The 19,419-nt window shown below is 42.3% G+C and overlaps 1 protein-coding gene across 4 annotated transcripts in view; it reads right to left on the bottom strand.

The window, feature by feature from the left end:
- The window catches only part of uvssa (UV-stimulated scaffold protein A), a 64,596-nt gene that overhangs the window by 4,475 nt on the left and 40,702 nt on the right, over window positions 1-19,419 (bottom strand). For 2 of the 4 annotated variants that reach the window (XM_063876286.1, XM_063876287.1), the window contains exons 9-14: window positions 17,531-17,654; window positions 8,181-8,382; window positions 7,443-7,517; window positions 7,210-7,329; window positions 6,358-6,541; window positions 5,046-5,157 (exon numbers count right to left, since the gene is read on the bottom strand). In XM_063876286.1, coding sequence (XP_063732356.1) covers window positions 5,046-5,157; window positions 6,358-6,541; window positions 7,210-7,329; window positions 7,443-7,517; window positions 8,181-8,382; window positions 17,531-17,654 — 817 coding nt within the window. Of the gene's footprint in view, window positions 1-5,045; window positions 5,158-6,248; window positions 6,542-7,209; window positions 7,330-7,442; window positions 7,518-8,180; window positions 8,383-17,530; window positions 17,655-19,419 lie in introns of all 4 variants that reach the window. The other 2 variants (XR_010165130.1, XM_063876288.1) reach the window with 2 other exon arrangements.

The following is a 19,419-nucleotide window of genomic DNA, read 5'->3' on the forward strand; positions in this document are numbered from 1 at the left end:
TTGCACAGATGGTGCAACTGCAATGACTGGGAAACACAAGGGACTGGCAGCGCGCGTACGCGCAGTTGCACCTTGCGCCACAGCAACACACTGTTGCATTCACAGAGAACAGCTGGCTGTGAAAAAAATGCCACCATGCCTCAAATCAGTACTGGACGAGTCTGTGAAAATTGTTAATACAATAAAAACCAAAGCACTGAACACACGTCTTTTTAAAGCTCTGTGTGATGAAATGGGAAGTGAACACACAAAACTGCTTTTCCATACTGAAGTTCGCTGGCTGTCGCGTGGGAAAGTTCTCATCCGTCTGTTTGAACTGCGCGATGAGGTGATGTTATTCTTGCATCATACTGATGAACTGTATGACAGACTGCATGATTTCCAGTGGCTCTCAAAATTGGCATACCTGGCCGATGTCTTCAGCGCACTCAATGCTCTGAACTTAGCGCTGCAGGGAAAAGCCGTCACCGCCTTCAATGTGCAGGACAAAATTAAAGCCGCACGCCTCAAGATGGAACTGTGGTGTGTCCGTCTGGATCGCCAGGAGTTTGACTGTTTTCCGACGCTTGTGGATTTTCTCCTCGCTGCAGATGAAGAGCTGGACGGCGGCACAGTTGCAGCCTTCAAGGAACATCTGCAAGGCCTTCACTTTCAGCTGGGAAGATATTTCCCAGAACTAGATGCAGACTATGAGTGGACCAGGAATCCATTTGGGGACAAAACGCACATCGAACACGTCAGTTCCAAGCTCCCATCAAGACAGGTTGACAGCCTTGTGGACATCGCATCTGATGGGACACTGAGGACGACTTTCAGAGAGAAAAGCTTGACGGACTTTTGGGTCCACGTCCAGCCTGAGCACCCAGAGCTGGCTGACGCTGCTCTGAAACTGTTGATGCCGTTTCCAACCACCTACAACTGTGAAGTTGGTTTTTCTACACTTGTTGGTCTGAAAACAAAGCAGCGTAACAGGATCAATGTGGACTGTGATATGAGACTAAAACTCTGCAGTTTGGATCCAGACATTGTTTCACTGATGTCTCAGCACAAGCAGCACCATTCCTCCCATTAGGTAGCAACAGAGACACGCAGTGTATGAGTGAGTAAACAATGCTATTTGTAAATGTAACAGTGTAAATAATGACCTTGTGTTTATTGTTAAATTCTTGTTAAACTTGGGCCTGCAACCATAGTTTTACTGTATTTTAGTTTTGAAAATACACAGCAGAAGTTTGTGTCGTACTAAATGCGGTGCATTTTGCGTATCTCTCTGTTCGCTCGGACATAAACTCAGTAATAAATGTAGTCTATGTTTCATATGATGTGTAAAATCTATCAGCATTTACCGTTTAAATCGCATGTGAACGAAATGCTTGTAGAATCCGTAGTTGTATTTGTATTGTTGATTTAATGTGTGAACGAGCGATATAGAGAAGGTCACATAAAGCTGTCATTATTAGGCTGTAACTTGTAATATACTGTTGGAGTAGTAAGCAGGCCTTCTTCTTTGTATTGAACTGTTGCACCTCAATTTCCCTCTGGATTAATAAAGCTTCTTGAATCTTGAATCTTGTTTTGGGATATTGGGGGAGTTAGGTGGTCCGTGAGTATTTTTTTATTGGTTAAGTGGTCCTTGGTCTGAAAAAGTTTGAGAAACACTGGTCTAGAACCACCACTGCTGCAGACAGTCCATTGATCTATAGCAACAGACAACTGAATGTCAAAATTGACCAATCAGAATTGAGTATTAACTAAACCACTGTCAGAAGCCATGTAAAAGAACCAGGAAAGCTCCAGTTTGGCCGGATCTATTCATACAGATCTCAGGTCGGTGTGAATATGTTGAAAAGAACTGCCTTGCCTTCACTCCCCTCCGTCTGAAACTTGAACAAAGTCTGTAATAAAGTCATTAGAGCTGATAAGAGAAAGGCGTGCTGCACACTTTCCCTCTCAGAGCAGTAAACAGTGTGTCGGCCCATTTGGATCCAATTGTGGTGATAATGAAAAGTGTAATGTCATAATTATGCCTGATAAAGTAATGCAGAGTAATGACGGGCTAAACGAACAGACACTTCTGCTTAGAGACGGACTGCGGGGGAATTAGAGATAAACCTGCAGTAATGCAAAGTAATTACACTGTGACTGTGATGGGATCCACTCTGTCAAAACACTGACCCCTGTTTGTGTGTGTGGAGGGGGGGGTTATTAATCAGCCGCTCTGACCCTGGGTCTGACTGGACCTTCAACTGTCCCTCATTACACACACACAAATGCAACACAAACACAGACACAGACACACACACACACACACACACACACACACACACACACACACACACACACACACACACACACACACACACACACACGGGGGAGCAGTAATTGAAAAGCAGCTGGTGTATTTAGGAGAGTCATTACTGCTAAAAGAGGAGCAGCTGCATATTTACACTGTGTGTGTGTGTGTGTGTGTGTGTGTGTGTGTGTGTGTGTGTGTGTGTGTGTGTGTGTGTGTGTGTGTGTGTGTGTGTGTGTCCTCTATCACTTTGTTGTTGTGATGTAAGAGAAGTTTGAGAATAAAAAAAATAACAAGAATAAAGATAATGAAGAGTAACAAACAAAAATGGTGGAAGCAGAATTGAAATTTGGAAACTTAAAGAAAGAATGGAAAAGAGAGATGTTCAGAGACAGTGAGAGTCCAGAGAGCTGCAGCAGGGCTCTGTCCTCTCTCATCACCTCTTAGTCCTTCCAGCTAGGGTCTGTGTGTGTGTGTGTGTGTGTGTGTGTGTGTGTGTGTGTGTGTGTGTGTGTGTGTGTGTAGTGTATGTGTGTGTGTGAGTGTGTGTGTCAGGGCAGAGGCCAGGCCACACATCGAGACAGTTCGAGGACCGGTTTGGAGCTGAGCCACATTTAGAACCAGGAGAAAGTTGCTGCAGAAGTCGCAGAGCCCAGCAGCAGCTGAGTCCATCATTGTGGTTCTGTTGAGGAATATTCACGCTTGCGTTGCAGCGATGTAAATGATGACATCATATAAGCTCTGGTTGGTGGAAAAACAAACTGCTTCACAAGTACCCCTGTCCCACCAAACCAGCTCTGTGCTTGTACTTTCCTGCTTCCAAACCGGTTCTTCTTTTTAGCCCCAGTTGTGTTTCTGCCGCCCCGGGCGGACTGGTGCTGCGTCATGACATCACCATTTACGTCGCTGATTTTCTCCCAAACTCCGCTCATAACAACAACAATGGCAGATTGCGTTGTGTCGATGCTCGTGTTGACTTTAAAGAACTACTTAGATAGATAGAAGATAGATAGATGTCTGGTGCCTTGCTCAAGGACACCAAAACTTCTCCAAAGTTATACTTTTCTCCAGAGTCCAATGGTTCATTGTTCATGTGTTTCACCGGCATTAGTCAAAACAGGAAATAACAACGAACATTTGGTCATTATAAGAAAGGCAAACACAAACAGAATCACACTAGGCCTGGTTAGTGATGCCTCACTTTATATAAGTGTGTGGTCATTTTCTAGTCACTTTGCCCAGCGCCTCAGCCTCCGACATAAGCCTGACATATTTGGTTCTTGATTCTTGACGGGTGGTCGAGTGGGGCCAGATATGAACTGGTTTTCTGGGCCAAGAGCCGGCCCCGATGCGGTGGAAACAGGAAGAACCACAGCTTAATTGGGCAACAGCTCCGAACCGATTTGGTGGGAAAAGGGGTACTTTGAACCAACTGTGAACGAACACTAGCAGCAGCACAAAATGATAATTATTTGTTTTGCTTTGTTCGGTCAACTTTTCGCTTTAAGCTAGTTTTGTTATATTCCTGTTCGTGTCTCTTCCCATACAGAATGGTACTGTATATACAGTGAAGGAAATAAGTATTTGATCCCCTGCCGATTTTGGCAGATTGCTCACTTACAAAGAACTGAACAGTCTATACTTTTAATGGTAGGTTTATTTTAACAGTGAGAGACAGAATATAAAGAAGAAAATCCAGAAATGTAGATAAAAAAAAGACATAAATTGAATTTGGGTTTAATTGGAGGAAATAAGTATTTGATCCCTTTGCAACCAACAAGGATTGTGGCTCTCACGGAGTGGTTGAATAAGTCCTCTCACTTTAAGAAAGTACTCCTGATGTCAACTCTTTACCTGGATAAAAGACACCTGTCCACAGTCAATAAATCAGATTACACCTCTCCACCGAGGGCCAGACCAGAGACAGCTCTTGTGATCATGGTGGAACTAATGTATAAGGACATCAGGGACCAGATTGTAGACCTGCACAAAGCTGGAATAGAAGACAAGACCACCAGCAAGCAGCTTGGTGAGAGAGAGACAAGTGGTTTGATTATTAGAAGATGGAAGAAGCACAAACTGACCATCAATCACCCTCAACTCAGACTGTTCAGTTCTTTTTAAGTGGGCAAACTAACAAAATCGGCAGGGGATCAGATACTTATTTCCTTCACTGTAACTACCTGTAAATCACAATAAGTGATTTACTGTGTTTTTAATTCCGATGTCCGAAATTGGTGAGAGGAAGAGGAAAGGAATGTTAATAATTGAATTGTTTTATATTATTTGGTCTGTTGGTTATTCAAATTGTAGCACAAACACTGTCAGACCAAAAATAATTTCCAGGGGAAATTATAAACACTGAATCTTTTTCAGACCCAAACATTTTGTCAGTGCTTTTATCCTCACACAGACTTCCTCTCTGAGAACAGTGATGTGTGTAAAAGCTTTGCACGTGTTGTGAGCTCCACCATAACCATCTGTGAGGAACATGTTTTTAAATCAATAATTAAAGCCCACTCATTTAATGTATGTGATTCTGAAATTACACATATTGAGTAGTCACATTTTGGTACTAAGGTATATTTGTTGCCGAAACCTTGTACTTTTACTTAAGCAAGATTTTCCTTTCTTGTAACAGAGTATTTTTACTGTTTAGTATTGATATCAGAGCACTTCTTCTATCTCTGGTGTGAGGAACGTTTTGGTACATTTTGTAGTGTAGAAGTGCAGTGATGTGAGTGCTCCTCACCCGGCTGCTCCTCCCTCCTCTTCCTCTCCTCCTTCTCCTCCCTCAGCCGGTCCTCCAGTCTGCAGGGTCTCCCTACCGGGTCTCGAGGAACAATGCGTCCATGGAAAGGACACTGCAGGACAGAGGGACAGCTCAAACACACACTCTGATACATCACTCGTTCTGTCCTGGGGAGGGTTTGGTCCAGTTGGCTCAACTTGTGAACTTGCTTTAAAACTTACCAGAGCCCTATTGGAGCCACAACAAGACGCCATCGTTTACGTCGCTCTAAAGCCAGCGGACATATCCCTCACAATAACAACAATGGAGAGTGCATTATAGCTGTGCTCATGTTGCTGTTAAACTCAAGAAGCCAGATTGAAATTCTGAAACAACTCCTCCAGCTTTATACTTTACTCCAGAGTGATGTCGCTAATGGTTAGCTACTATGGTTTAGCAGTTGCTGGCGACAGGAGTGGTACATTGCTTGTGCTCTGCCGCTGTTTGGCCTTAATTGACAAAGTTTGGCACACATATTAAGGATTTATAAAGTGAAGTCTGTCTCTGCTACATGGTAATGTTAGCTTAGACAGCAAAGCCAGTTGGACTAATCAATATCGAGATTTAGAGCCTACAAACTGTATATTTCTTGCATTATATTGGTGTGTGTTTAAAGGTCCATGTTGCAGAAGAATTATGCTTTGAATGAGTAGGGATTTGTTCCTGCCACAATAATAGAAAACAGGTTGTGGTTTAAAGTATGGCGAATCATAAATAATTAGTCACACATATGCCTGGGTAATGTTGGTGGCGTGTTTATATTTGTGGGGGCGTTTTAGCAAATTAGCGATCTGTGCGCAATTAATTCTGCAACATCTTTCTGCTCTCGCCTTGGACTGTTGTTAGTGCCCACCAACATCTGGGGACATGTCCCCACCACTTTTAGAAATGGCCAAATTTGTCCCCACCACTTTGCGTTAGGAAAATGTGTTTAAAATGTTCTGAAAATAGTGTGCACAAAGAATTATACACTTTTGACAAGAGAACATGTACAATCTGGAGGACTGTTCACACTTTCTGGGTGTATTTCATCAGGCCAGTGACACGTTTAATACTATAATAATTAAAAAGAGAATAGGTATGAATGTATATACTGTATGTATGTATTTATGGGGGTGCTTAATGCAGTAGTGTTTTTTTAAATCTGAAAAAATGATCCCAAACCGTTTTTGGGTCCCAGAGCCAGCACGATGCAGTGGAAACACAAACAAATGGTTCGGAATCTGGAGCCGGCTCCCAACCCGCCCTGGGAGTGGTGTTTGTTTCCCAGTACCTTGAGGCGGTCCTGTCTCTGGCACAGCTTCCCGTCCTCCAGAGGCGCTCTGCAGTGATGGCTGACCGGAGTGAAGCTCCCGGGGAAGGAGATGTATCTGCTGCGGCTCTCTGCCAGCAGCTCCTTGTTCTCCACCTCCTCGTCAACATCGATGGGAACCCAGAACTGATGCTGGGAGGCCGACCTGCACAGGGACAGCTCATCAGAGCACTGAAACTACTCTCCTACTGTTGTATGGAATTATGAAATGGTTATAAGTTTATTTTTTATAATATCTTATCTATTTTGTTATGTTTGGTCTGATAAAATAAATCCTTTGGAACCACTTAGAAGTAAGGGTTGGATACGTTTAGATTTAGGGTATTTTGATACTGTTTGGACCTTGTAAATGTTTCTGTATAATACATAAACTCTTTACAACTCTCGAAGTGTTAGTGAGATATACTTTAAATACTTTTGGTTTAGCGTCTGTGCCCCTATTCGCAAAGATTCTGAAGCTTATCGGGATTTACATTTCACACCCTACAGTAAGATTGTATCTGCATTTTTTACTGTCTGTGAATGAAATACATTTATTTAAATTCAATTAAATGTTCCAAATAATTGTTATAAAAACACCACATTTCCATACATACAAATGAACAAGAGTTTTGTGATAATAAGTACAAAATTAAAATGCCATGCTAAATTATAATTCCACTTTAATAGAATTATAGCTGTCTGAGCGACCCAACACCTGACTTATAGAATATGTGTGTGTGTGTGTGTGTGTGTGTGTGTGTGTGTGTGTGTGTGTGTGTGTGTGTGTGTGTGTGTCTGTGCGTGCGTGCATGCGTGCGTGTCTTTATTTACTTGATGATCTTGCCAGCGTTGGGCTGCTCTTGGCCCCAGTAGTACAGGTCCAGACCAAACGGAACCACAGGAGCATCAGCAGCCTTCTGAGAGGAGCTGGGCCCCGAGGAGCCACTGGAGCTGCAGGAGGGTCAGAGCAGAGTTATGTGACTGTTGACTAATAAACAGAATGTTGTCTCTTTAATCCCCTCTCTGCGCCTCATCCTGTTAGTGTCTTGGTGAGCGGCTAGTACCCTTTCTCAGGAGAAGAACCCTTTCTTAGCAGGTTTGGGGGTTTTCCATAGACTCCTGCTTGCTGATGGAGTATCCTGATGGGAATAGAGCTTATGTATTTCTTTCTCCACTCTGTTGTGTTTACACACACACAGGGAGGATATACACCAACCCCTAATGGCATGGTGTTGCAGCAGAACCAGGGTGACGCATGAGAAACAGTGCCGGGTCTAGCTGCCTCTACGGACGTTGAAACGACCCCTTTAACTTTTGAAGAGGCTTCAGGAGACAGAGTGTGAGGTACCACACTGTAGACTGCCCTGACACACACCTGAAGATTCTCAGTGACCCAAAAGAAGCTTTTATGAAGGGACTGCCCAGTTTGTAGGGGACTAAGACTGATCTAATTCACTCGGTCATTTGAGAGGGGGGGCTTTACTTTACTCTCAAATGCTGGTGGAGTTTTGCCATCAAGGGGCAATATCTGTAAAGATGTCTCTAACACTGCTGTAGAATTGTGTATGATCAATATCAACGACTCACATCAAGATTATGTGTTTTTTTTATGTCAACGTTTAAAATCAAATGGACTTTATCCTCAGACATTTAAAAAATAAGCATCAAATAGGCACTTGTTAAACTTAATCTGACTTATTCTGCAAGTCTATCAATCTGATTCAGCCTGTGACACTGAGTCACATAATCCCAGAAAAGGCTGAAACTGGAGCTGAGGAGGGAGAGAGAGGACATGTCAGTACCTGGGTTCTGCAGGCAGAGGGAGGTTCTGAGTGACGTGGCGCTGAGTGGCCGCTGCACACGTAGGATCCTGCTCCTCATCATCCATAAGACGCTTCAGCCACTTAATGGAGGAAAAGGAGGGAGGAGGTGCAGCTGCAGGAGCTTTACCGGGAGCTCTCTTTGTGGCTGGTGCTGCAGAGGTGGAGGGGAGCGGATCCAGACCTGCCAACAGAGAAACAGGAAGTCAGGATCACTCAGAACTCTGCAGAGCTTTGATACACACAAATTATCTCTGTCATTTATTATAATTAGGTTTATTTTTTTAATGAGTAATTAATAATATGCATCTCAGAAATGTATGTGTTAAAATAGATCATAATTTACCGTAATTATCATGACCGAAAAGTAGAGGGAAAGGAATCAGAAGTCAAGAAAATAAATTGAATATATATGTTATATTTCTGTTCTGAACCTTAAAAATGTATGAAGTGGTTTTTTTCAAGATGTTCTGGTGAGTTGTGATAAATCGATGGAAAGAAAAAATGTTTTCATTAATCTATTAAGAGTCATTTTTCACCTTAAACTGTTAAAGAAAAGAGGATTGTATATTAGTATGTAGGGTCTCTACTTTAAAGAGTCCTCTCCTGCTGATGTTCAGGTGTATATCAGTATGTAGAGTCTCTACTTTAAAGAGTCCTCTCCTGCTGATGTTCAGGTGTATATCAGTATGTAGGGTCTCTACTTTAAAGAGTCCTCTCCTGCTGATGTTCAGGTGTTTATCAGTATGTAGAGTCTCTACTTTAAAGAGTCCTCTCCAGCTGATGTTCAGGTGCATATCAATATGTAGTCTCTACTTTAAAGAGTCCTCTCCTGCTGATGTTCAGGTGTATATCAGTATGTAGTGTCTCTACTTTAAAGAGTCCTCTCCTGCTGATGTTCAGGTGTATATCAGTATGTAGAGTCTCTACTTTAAAGAGTCCTCTCCTGCTAATGTTCAGGTGTGTATCAGTATGTAGTGTCTCTACTTTAAAGAGTCCTCTCCTGCTGAAGATCAGGTGTATATCAGTATGTAGTGTTTCTACTTTAAAGAGTCCTCTCCTGCTGATGTTCAAGTGTATAGCAGGATGTAGTGTCTCTACTTTAAAGAGTCCTCTCCTGCTGATGTTCAAGTGTATAGCAGGATGTAGTGTCTCTACTTTAAAGAGTCCTCTCCTGCTGATGTTCAAGTGTATAGCAGGATGTAGTGTCTCTACTTTAAAGAGTCCTCTCCTGCTGATGTTCAAGTGTATAGCAGGATGTAGTGTCTCTACTTTAAAGAGTCCTCTCCTGCTGATGTTCAGGTGTATATCAGTATGTAGAGTCTCTACTTTAAAGAGTCCTCTCCTGCTGATGTTCAGGTCTATATCAGTATGTAGGGTCTCTACTTTAAAGAGTCCTCTCCTGCTGATGTTCAGGTGTTTATCAGTATGTAGAGTCTCTACTTTAAAGAGTCCTCTCCAGCTGATGTTCAGGTGCATATCAATATGTAGAGTCTGTACTTTAAAGAGTCCTCTCCTGCTGATGTTCAGGTGTATATCAGTATGTAGAGTCTCTACTTTAAAGAGTCCTCTCCTGCTGATGTTCAGGTGTGTATCAGTATGTAGTGTCTCTACTTTAAAGAGTCCTCTCCTGCTGAAGATCAGGTGTATATCAGTATGTAGTGTTTCTACTTTAAAGAGTCCTCTCCTGCTGATGTTCAAGTGTATAGCAGGATGTAGTGTCTCTACTTTAAAGAGTCCTCTCCTGCTGATGTTCAAGTGTATAGCAGGATGTAGTGTCTCTACTTTAAAGAGTCCTCTCCTGCTGATGTTCAGGTGTATATCAGTATGTAGAGTCTCTACTTTAAAGAGTCCTCTCCTGCTGATGTTCAGGTCTATATCAGTATGTAGTGTCTCTACTTTAAAGAGTCCTCTCCTGCTGATGTTCAGGTGTTTATCAGTATGTAGTGTCTCTACTTTAAAGAGTCCTCTCCTGCTGATGTTCAAGTGTATAGCAGGATGTAGTGTCTCTACTTTAAAGAGTCCTCTCCTGCTGATGTTCAAGTGTATAGCAGGATGTAGTGTCTCTACTTTAAAGAGTCCTCTCCTGCTGATGTTCAAGTGTATAGCAGGATGTAGTGTCTCTACTTTAAAGAGTCCTCTCCTGCTGATGTTCAGGTGTATATCAGTATGTAGAGTCTCTACTTTAAAGAGTCCTCTCCTGCTGATGTTCAGGTCTATATCAGTATGTAGTGTCTCTACTTTAAAGAGTCCTCTCCTGCTGATGTTCAGGTGTTTATCAGTATGTAGTGTCTCTACTTTAAAGAGTCCTCTCCTGCTGATGTTCAGGTGTATATCAGTATGTAGTGTCTCTACTTTAAAGAGTCCTCTCTTGCTGGTGTTCAGGTGTATATCAGTATGTAGTGTCTCTACTTTAAAGAGTCCTCTCTTGCTGGTGTTCAGGTGTATATCAGTATGTAGTGTCTCTACTTTAAAGAGTCCTCTCCTGCTGGTGTTCAGGTGTATATCAGTATGTAGTGTCTACTTTAAAGAGTCCTCTCCTGCTGATGTTCAGGTGTATATCAGTATGTAGTGTCTCTACTTTAAAGAGTCCTCTCCTGCTGATGTTCAGGTGTATATCAGTATGTAGTGTCTCTACTTTAAAGAGTCCTCTCCTGCTGATGTTCAGGTGTATATCAGTATGTAGTGTCTCAACTTTAAAGAGTCCTCTCCTGCTGATGTTCAGGTGTATATCAGTATGTAGTGTCTGTACTTTAAAGAGTCCTCTCCTGCTGATGTTCAGGTGTATATCAGTATGTAGTGTCTCTACTTTAAAGAGTCCTCTCCAGCTGATGTTCAGGTGTATATCAGTATGTAGTGTCTCTCCTGGGACATGTCTCCATGCTTTAATGTTCAAAAAGCTCTTTATGTTTCTCATACTGCCTGTGCTGCAGCATCTCTTTTCACACTCTGTTTGAAACCAGAGCCCAGTCTGCTCTGATTGTTCAGCTGGCTGGCTCTGTTGTGATTGGCCAACCTCTTAGAGATGTTCCGCCCCTTAGCCTATCACGTACAATATGTTGGAGTGCTAGCCAATAGGACTGTGAGTGTTCCATAGTGATGTCACTATGTTACAGAAGTAAACAAAGGAGTCCAATGGAGGTGTTTCAGGAAGGGGGGGGAGAAAACTCCCTCTGAAGGGAACACAGGGATCTTAACCTTTGCAGACCATTTACATGCACTAAAACCTTTAGAACACACTACAGGAGAGGGAGACAATAGCTTAAATCATTTCTTGATAGTCACAGCCATTTTTGCACGGCTGTTTTTTTCAAAGTACGGTGCTTTTAAAAAACCTAAAACCAAGTCAACAGTCAGGTTAACCCCCCCCCCCCCCACCATCTCCCTCTGTGATCCCTTCCTCTCTTTGTCGGGCTCAATCTGCTCTTTTCAAAGGTTTGTCTGGATGTTGTGGATGTTAAGACGCACAGATCAATGGGAGGAAATGTGTATAGTAGTGTGTGTGTGTGTGTGTGTGTGTGTGTGTGTGTGTGTGTGTGTGTGTGTGTGTGTGTGTTTACGTGAGGGGGGTTGTTAGAGAAAGAGAGAGAAAAAAGGGGGTTAAGGGGGTTTGAGGAGAAGACAGGGAGGGAGAAAGTGAGAGAGGAAAGGCGGAAAGAGGTATTGATTTTCCCGGGTTAAGCAGGGCCTGTAATTAAAATGTTAATTTGAGAAAGAGAGAGATAGTGTCCTGACAGCGGGGGTGGGGGGGGGGGGGGGTAAGAGGACTGATAATCAGAATGACAGAACAAGACGGAGGGAAAGAAAGCGAGCGCAAGAGATATCGACGGAGAAAAAGAGGAAATAGGAGGAAGAGAGATCAGAGGCTGGCTTTCTTTTAGTGAATGAACACTGGGAGGAACGAGAGGAGAAGAAAGAGAAATGATAAATGTGATCCACTGGCTGAGAGGAAGGAGGAACACACAGAGCAGAGGGAAGACCATTGTAATCGAAAGAAGTGGAACAGACAGACTGCAGAAACAGATCAATCCTCAACACCTTTTCGATCCTAGATATTGCTTAGAGACTGGTTCATCGTCCAAAGTACAATCAGATGTTAGCCACAGGTAACAGAACAGCAGATGAACACATTCTACCTTCAGGGCCTTACTTGAATGTTCACTTGAAGCTATTAAATTATGTATAAGTATATTTAAAGATACCTTAAATGAAAGTAAGCCTGATCTCTACTTAGTAGAACTTGAGGAGCTACTGTGGCTAGATGGCTAACCAACAGAAATACAGGTGCTAGCTTGCCACAAATCTAGGGAGCTAGTTTGCTTACTGAAGAAAAAAGATGTATGAATCTGTAGCAGATAATGTTAGCCGCGTCTGGCTGGAGCTCTCCAACAGAGCGGTGCAGGAATAAAACCCGTAAATTGGTTAGAAGTTCAGCACTTGAGTTTCCCTTGTCTCAAGGTCACTGTTTTCTTTACTGTTTTTGGTTAGCCTGAAATAAAGTCTGTTGTTAACACAAGTTAACAACAGACTTTTGAACATTTCCATTACGACATCAGTAAATACCCCACTAGGGAATGACTGACCTACTATAAATAAAAAGCGGTTGCTATAAGGTGCGTAAAGAAACTTACTACTACCAACGATTCATGTCGAACATTAGCCCCCTTTAGCTTAGCCGTGGTGGTGTGCAGTTATGTGCCATTGATTCTTTATAGCCTAAAATTTTTTGGGTTGTTGTATTTACCCTAAAATAATCATAAAGCGATGTGGAGATTATCCTGCTGAGCAAAACATAAGGATCATAAACCTGTTAGCCAAATAGCTTAGTTTGTGCAATATTCAAAGATCCAATAAAGAAATCCCACTGCCTTTTGTCGATGGAGCCTTTGGAACGCTACACTTCCAGGTCGGCCTACAAAATGACGTTAATACTGAACCACTCTACGATGCATCCCTGAAAGCAGGGGTGTCCAAACTGTTTCCACTGAGGGCCACATACAGAAAACATACAAAGGGCTGGGCCCCTCACTAAAGGTGAGGTATATTGCCTCTTAAGTTAAGTTAGAAGTTAGCAAAACCAATCAAATGTAGGTGTAGGTATGCTTCATACTTGAATATGCTTTATGAAAACACAGCCTCCATCTCAGCTCTCCGTAGGGTTTACTTTATTGTGTTACAAACAGTGTTGCAGCTCATCCCTTACAACAGAAGTCTCAGATTGATTATAATAAGGAGAAATATGGAGGTTATATTTTAATCCTTTTATGGAAATAAGTTATTGGGCTTTTTTCATCCACTTCGATTTGTTAAAAAATGTTTTCAAATTTAACTGAATTTATTTGAAAAGTGGGCTTATAAACACATGAATACTACTGTGTAATATATGTTTGGATATACATTTAAGAAGTACAATACAAGACTTGCACAATTCTCAGATTCCATTATACTTTTAGAATTTGCTGAGGGCTAATTCAAAATGGACCAAGGGCTACATTTGGCACCCGGGCCGTAGTTTGGACACCCTTGCCTTAAATGTTAGCACTGTGAATACTGTTTGCTGTCTGTAAATGGCAAAGAAATGTCCAAAGTTAATTGAGCACACAGTGGATGTGTTCACTCTCCTGGTGCTGCACAGTTCACAACCACACTAAATTGTGTATAAATCAACAGCTGAAACTAGTCCCAACAGAATAATAATAATAATACATTTTATTTGAAGGCGCCTTTCTCTGCACTCAAGGACACCGTACATGATACACACACAAAGACAATAAAAGGAATCAACAATGCAAGTAAAAAATAACAACAATAGACGGTGACAGAGGAATTATGCTGTGGACAAGGATGGCGGCAGTGTGGGGGGTAAGGGAGGGGCGGAGGCGATTGATGTTTCGTAGGTGGAAGTAGGCAGACCGGGTGTTATTGATGTGGGATTGAAAGGATAGTGTGCCGTCAAAGATTTATTCCTGTTTGTGTATTGTTTGCCTAAACCTGCAGTGCCAGGACAATTTATTTTTGATGAAACCAAAATATAGAATAGAATGCAATGCAAAGAGCAGGGCAGGGAGTCGGAAACAAACTATTGAGTTGCTGCTTTGAGTTTTTTTCTATTGTATTTTCTGACGGAAGGACAACAGCATTATCATTTTACTTTACATTTCCTTTGCAACTTATAATAAGTGCAATCAACAAAGAAGATACAAAATCAAGACAGCTAGAACCCTGTAATGGCTTTAAACAGGCTGAACCTTTTGTGCTGCATACAGAAATTAAAAAGTAATTACTAATTGTATTTTTATTGGCCATGGTGCAGAGGAAACAGGTGTGTTTTCAGTCTAGATGTAAGAGGAGTAGACTTTCTGCTGTCCTGATATCAATGGCTCGTTCCACCCTTTAGGAGCCGGCACAGATAAATGAACTAAACAGTGTATAAACTGATAAATACATATCAGAATAACACGTGATGGATAACCATGCGAGGGGCTCCTGCTTAGTGGCTGGTGTGTGTGTGTGTACTGTATGTGTGTGTGGGGGGTAAAATCTAGGTGCAGGGCTAATAGGGGCTCATTAAGGAGGTTGCATTGTTAATGTGGTATGGCCCCTGCAGATCATTACCTAACCCACTAATCACCCTGACACACACACACACACACACACACACACACACACACACACACACACACACACACACACACACACACACACACACACACACACACACACACACACACACACACACACACACACACACACACACACACACACACACACACACACACACACACACACACACACACACACAGCTGTTTGGGCACATCAGATACAATCTAATTACTTTAGCGTCTAATTGATTAGTAATGGAGGGGGGGGTCAGAGCTGGCTCTCAGGTGAAGAGGAGGCTCAGTGTGAATGTAATGACTCAGGAGGCTGCTGCGAGGTCAAAGGTCACCGCACAGCTGACCACGCAGTAACACCACTGTCTGCACCGTGAGGGTGTCATTAACGCACACACACACATACAGTAAAGGAAGTAATGATCGCAGATATGAGTGATGGGGGGGGCGCTGAATGTGGCTGACAGAGCTGCAACAGCAGCAGCGTGAGACTTTTACTGTCGCCTGGAGCCTGGTGACAATGATACAAACAGCTAATATAATATTTAGAAAGAAAAGCGGTTGTAGTAGAGCTGACACTGCAGTGAGATGAGCGGGCGGTCGGTTAATGACCTGAACATTTGACCTCTAACCCTGCGTGCTGCCTGGAGGCTAGACATGATCCATACAGGAGCAATGAAAACCACAGCGCTGCACTCATATGCAGCTAGTGATGACTCAGGGTGAAGGGGAATGGATGTGTCGACAGCACGATATCCATCAAAGACACACTGGGGGAAAATACTTGTGGAAAAGAAACATCTGTCTCCATTACAACGCCGTCCCGCATTTCACAGAAACACTCTTAGCATTCAGCATGTGGGACTATTCAGGACCAATAGCTCGGTAATTGTGAGCTTGTTAAGCATTTAGCATTTAGCATCCCAGGGTCAATCTAAGGGCGGCATATCTGGGGATCTGGTGTATCAGCACATATTTAGGCCAAGACTTGGACTATAGACATGGAGATACAACATCCATGACACGATTGTTTGTCATCAGGCAGTTTAAAAGCTCATTTTAAGCTAATACAAATCTGAATCTTTGTAAGATGTTAGTCAATGTATCCCAAGATTGCATGGCAAATGGTCTACTTGAGTACTGTTTACGGAGAACGCATGGGGGTATAAAGAGAACTGGAAACAGCATTGGAGGCCCCCGTTCATTCCTGTGAAAGTTGCTCAGTTGGCGGGACCATCTTTAAATTTAAAAGGTACCGGATAATATGGTGACATGGTCCCATAGAGAGTGTACACTTGAGTTTTCCTGAAGCCCCGCCTCCAATTTGGCATCCTCAGCTTGTCTAATGAATGGAGAGGGAAAATAACTCTGGATTTTCTTCTTGTATTTTTTTTGTACAACATTTAAACCCTAATGATTGAGGATTATAAGTGTTCGTTCTGGGTATTTTTTTAGCTCAAAATAATCTATGTTGTGATTTACAGACTGGTCCAATGACATCACGGACTAGAACGGAAGTATAGTACCACCTTTTGGCTTCAACAGCGGGCCACTTCCTGGGGTCTTGCTCAAACGTCATTACATGCCAATACTACCCAGAGTACCCATTGCTTCTGGTAAGACAGATCTTTTCTGGGTATACACCAAAATTACTTTGCAGCTAACCGTTTGCCTTCAAATCAACCTGACTGGATAACACACCATTGGTTTTTGAAGATGTGCTTGGTTCTCTGCCAGGTTTTTAAAGCTGCAACAATCAGAACATTAACATGAACCATGAACCTGAAATTACTTTGTAGTTCAATATTTCACTACGGGTACAAACAGAATATTAACCAACTCCCCACTTTAGCGTCTTTCAGATCATTGTTCCTAATTTACAAATTAAGCTATGCTCTGAATAACAGTCTCATTCTCTACCTGCTCAGCAGCAAACTGCAGACACACACAGTTAGAGGCTAGCTGGGGGAACATTTAGCAGCTAAAGAGACAGAATGTGATCACATCATACGGATGAAGGATTTTTGTTTGGATTTGAATTACAAAGTGACACTTTCAGGTTGTGTGATTTTGCTTAATGTTTACAATTGTACCATACTTTATGACTTGTTAGACTCACTGTATTCATGTCATGAGTTTGACAGACTAGTAGCACTGAACCAGTAGTCCAGGGACCCCCAGTGATCTGGAGGGAGAGGGTCCACAGAATAAATGGGGGAGAAAGTTTATTTTCTCTATTTAATTCACTTTAGAAGTGAGATTAAGAGTCAGACGAGTTGATAATCTGATCATAGGTTCCACTTCCTCCACAGTTGTCTCCCAAACTGTAGTTACCAGCTATACAATTCTGGTCTTACAACCACAATCATGCAATAGGGGACCCTGACACACACACACATACACACACACACACACACACACTTTAACCATGGTTGTATAAATAAACCCACTTCAAAAGCCCTTCACCTGCACACTACCAGCTGCTCTTTTGAAGTGTGTGTGTGTGTGTGTGTGTGTGTGTGTGTGTGTGTGTGTGTGTGTGTGTGTGTGTGTGCGGGGGTGTGTGTGTTTGTTAAGTGTGTGTGTGAAACTTAAAAGATTAGGGCAGCAACAGGTCTTCTTTTGTAGCTTAACCTCACTGTTTATGCACGTGTCTGCAGACTTAAGGTTGGAGGTGTGTGAGTGTGTGTAGGTGTGTGTGTGGTGCTGAACTCATACCATACTCAGCTCGTAGGTGCTCTGGAATGTGTGGCTCATATCCCTCTTTCTCTGGAACCTCATTGAAGTCATCATCGTCGTCATCATCATCATCATCGTCTTCCTCTCCATCTGTAGCCTTCACCTGAGGAAGAGAACGCATGGTTTAATTATCAATCACAGAAGAAATATTATGTAACATTAATTGATAGGTCTTTTCTACGTCACACTCATATTACACTGTTATTACACCCATATTAGAGATTAAAACACCCCATTACACCCATATTAATCCATTATTACACCATTCTTGCATCCGTATTACACCGATATTAAAGGCATATTATATCCATATTGCACATTATTACCCCAGTACTGCTCTGTTATTACACACATGCCACACTATTGTTACACCCATATTTTACCCATTTTACACCAATGTTACACTGTTGTTAGACCCATAATACACCATTATTAGACCTATATTACACAGTTATTATACCTATAATACACCTTTGTAACACCCATATTATACTGTTATTACACCCATATTACACTGTTATTACACCCATATTACACTGGAATAACACCGTATTAGACCCATAATACACTTTCTTTGGACCCATAATACAGTGTTATTACACCTACAATACATCCACACAACACTTATATGACAGCCATATACCGCAGTTATACTGTAAGACCCATAATACACTGTTATTACACCCACTTTACACATGGACACAGCTGTCAAATCATTGTCTCCCAGGATACGTGATTTTGGACAAACATACAACACGTGTTAATCATTCAGGTTGGTTTAAATTATATGGAATATCAACATCAGATATGTGCATACACTATGTTCTATATTTTGACCTGCATCCGTTTGGCTCATGGGAGAATGGATGGGGTGTGTGTGTGTGTGTGTGTGTGTGTGTGTGTGTGTGTGTGTGTGTGTGTGTGTGTGTGTGTGTGTGTGTGTGTGTGTGTGTGTGTGTGTGTGTGTATGTGTGATGAGCTGCTATCAGCGCTAAGCAGAATTTATGGTTTTTAATTTCCTGGTGAGGTTGTTAGCCATTGACTGGGCTACAATGCAGAACACAACACTCCATACACACAGGGGTCATTTCCATAACACAGATGTGTGTCTACGTGCGTGTGTGTGTGTGTGTGTGTTCCATCTTTAACAGCCAATGACACACACACACACACACACACACACACACACACACACACACACACACACACACACACACACACACACACACACACACACACACACACACACACACACACACACACACACACACACACACACACACACACACACACACACACACACACACACTTCAGTCAAGCAGCATAATAATCACAGTGATTAGGGTTATGAGGAGCAGTAAAAACGTTAAGCTAACCCCTTATTCTCAAGGGTCTCTTTTTCATTAGTGTGTAATAACAGTGTGTGTGTGTGTGTCTCTGTGTCTGTGTGTGTGTGTGTTGCTGCTAATAAAGCCCATTAGAATGTTTGAATTAGTTTACAAATGATGAGTCTCCGGATAATTACTAAAGCACAAGTGAACCAGAAGACAGCGGCGTCAGTTAACTGTGTCACAGCCCTGAACACACCTCTCCATCCGACACACACACACACACACACACACACACACACACACACACACACACACACACACACACACACACACACACACACACACACACACACACACACACACACACACACACACACACACACACACACACACACACACACACACACACACACACACACACACACATAAAATACTTCATATTACAGCACTCACTACTCATTAACCAGCATTAAACAATTAAGGAATAATAAGATGTTGTTAATACAGCCATGTAGACTGGTGGGTGGTCTGAGAGGA

The sequence above is a fragment of the Eleginops maclovinus genome, chromosome 23, assembly GCF_036324505.1.
Source record: "Eleginops maclovinus isolate JMC-PN-2008 ecotype Puerto Natales chromosome 23, JC_Emac_rtc_rv5, whole genome shotgun sequence".
NCBI lineage: Eukaryota > Metazoa > Chordata > Actinopteri > Perciformes > Eleginopidae > Eleginops > Eleginops maclovinus.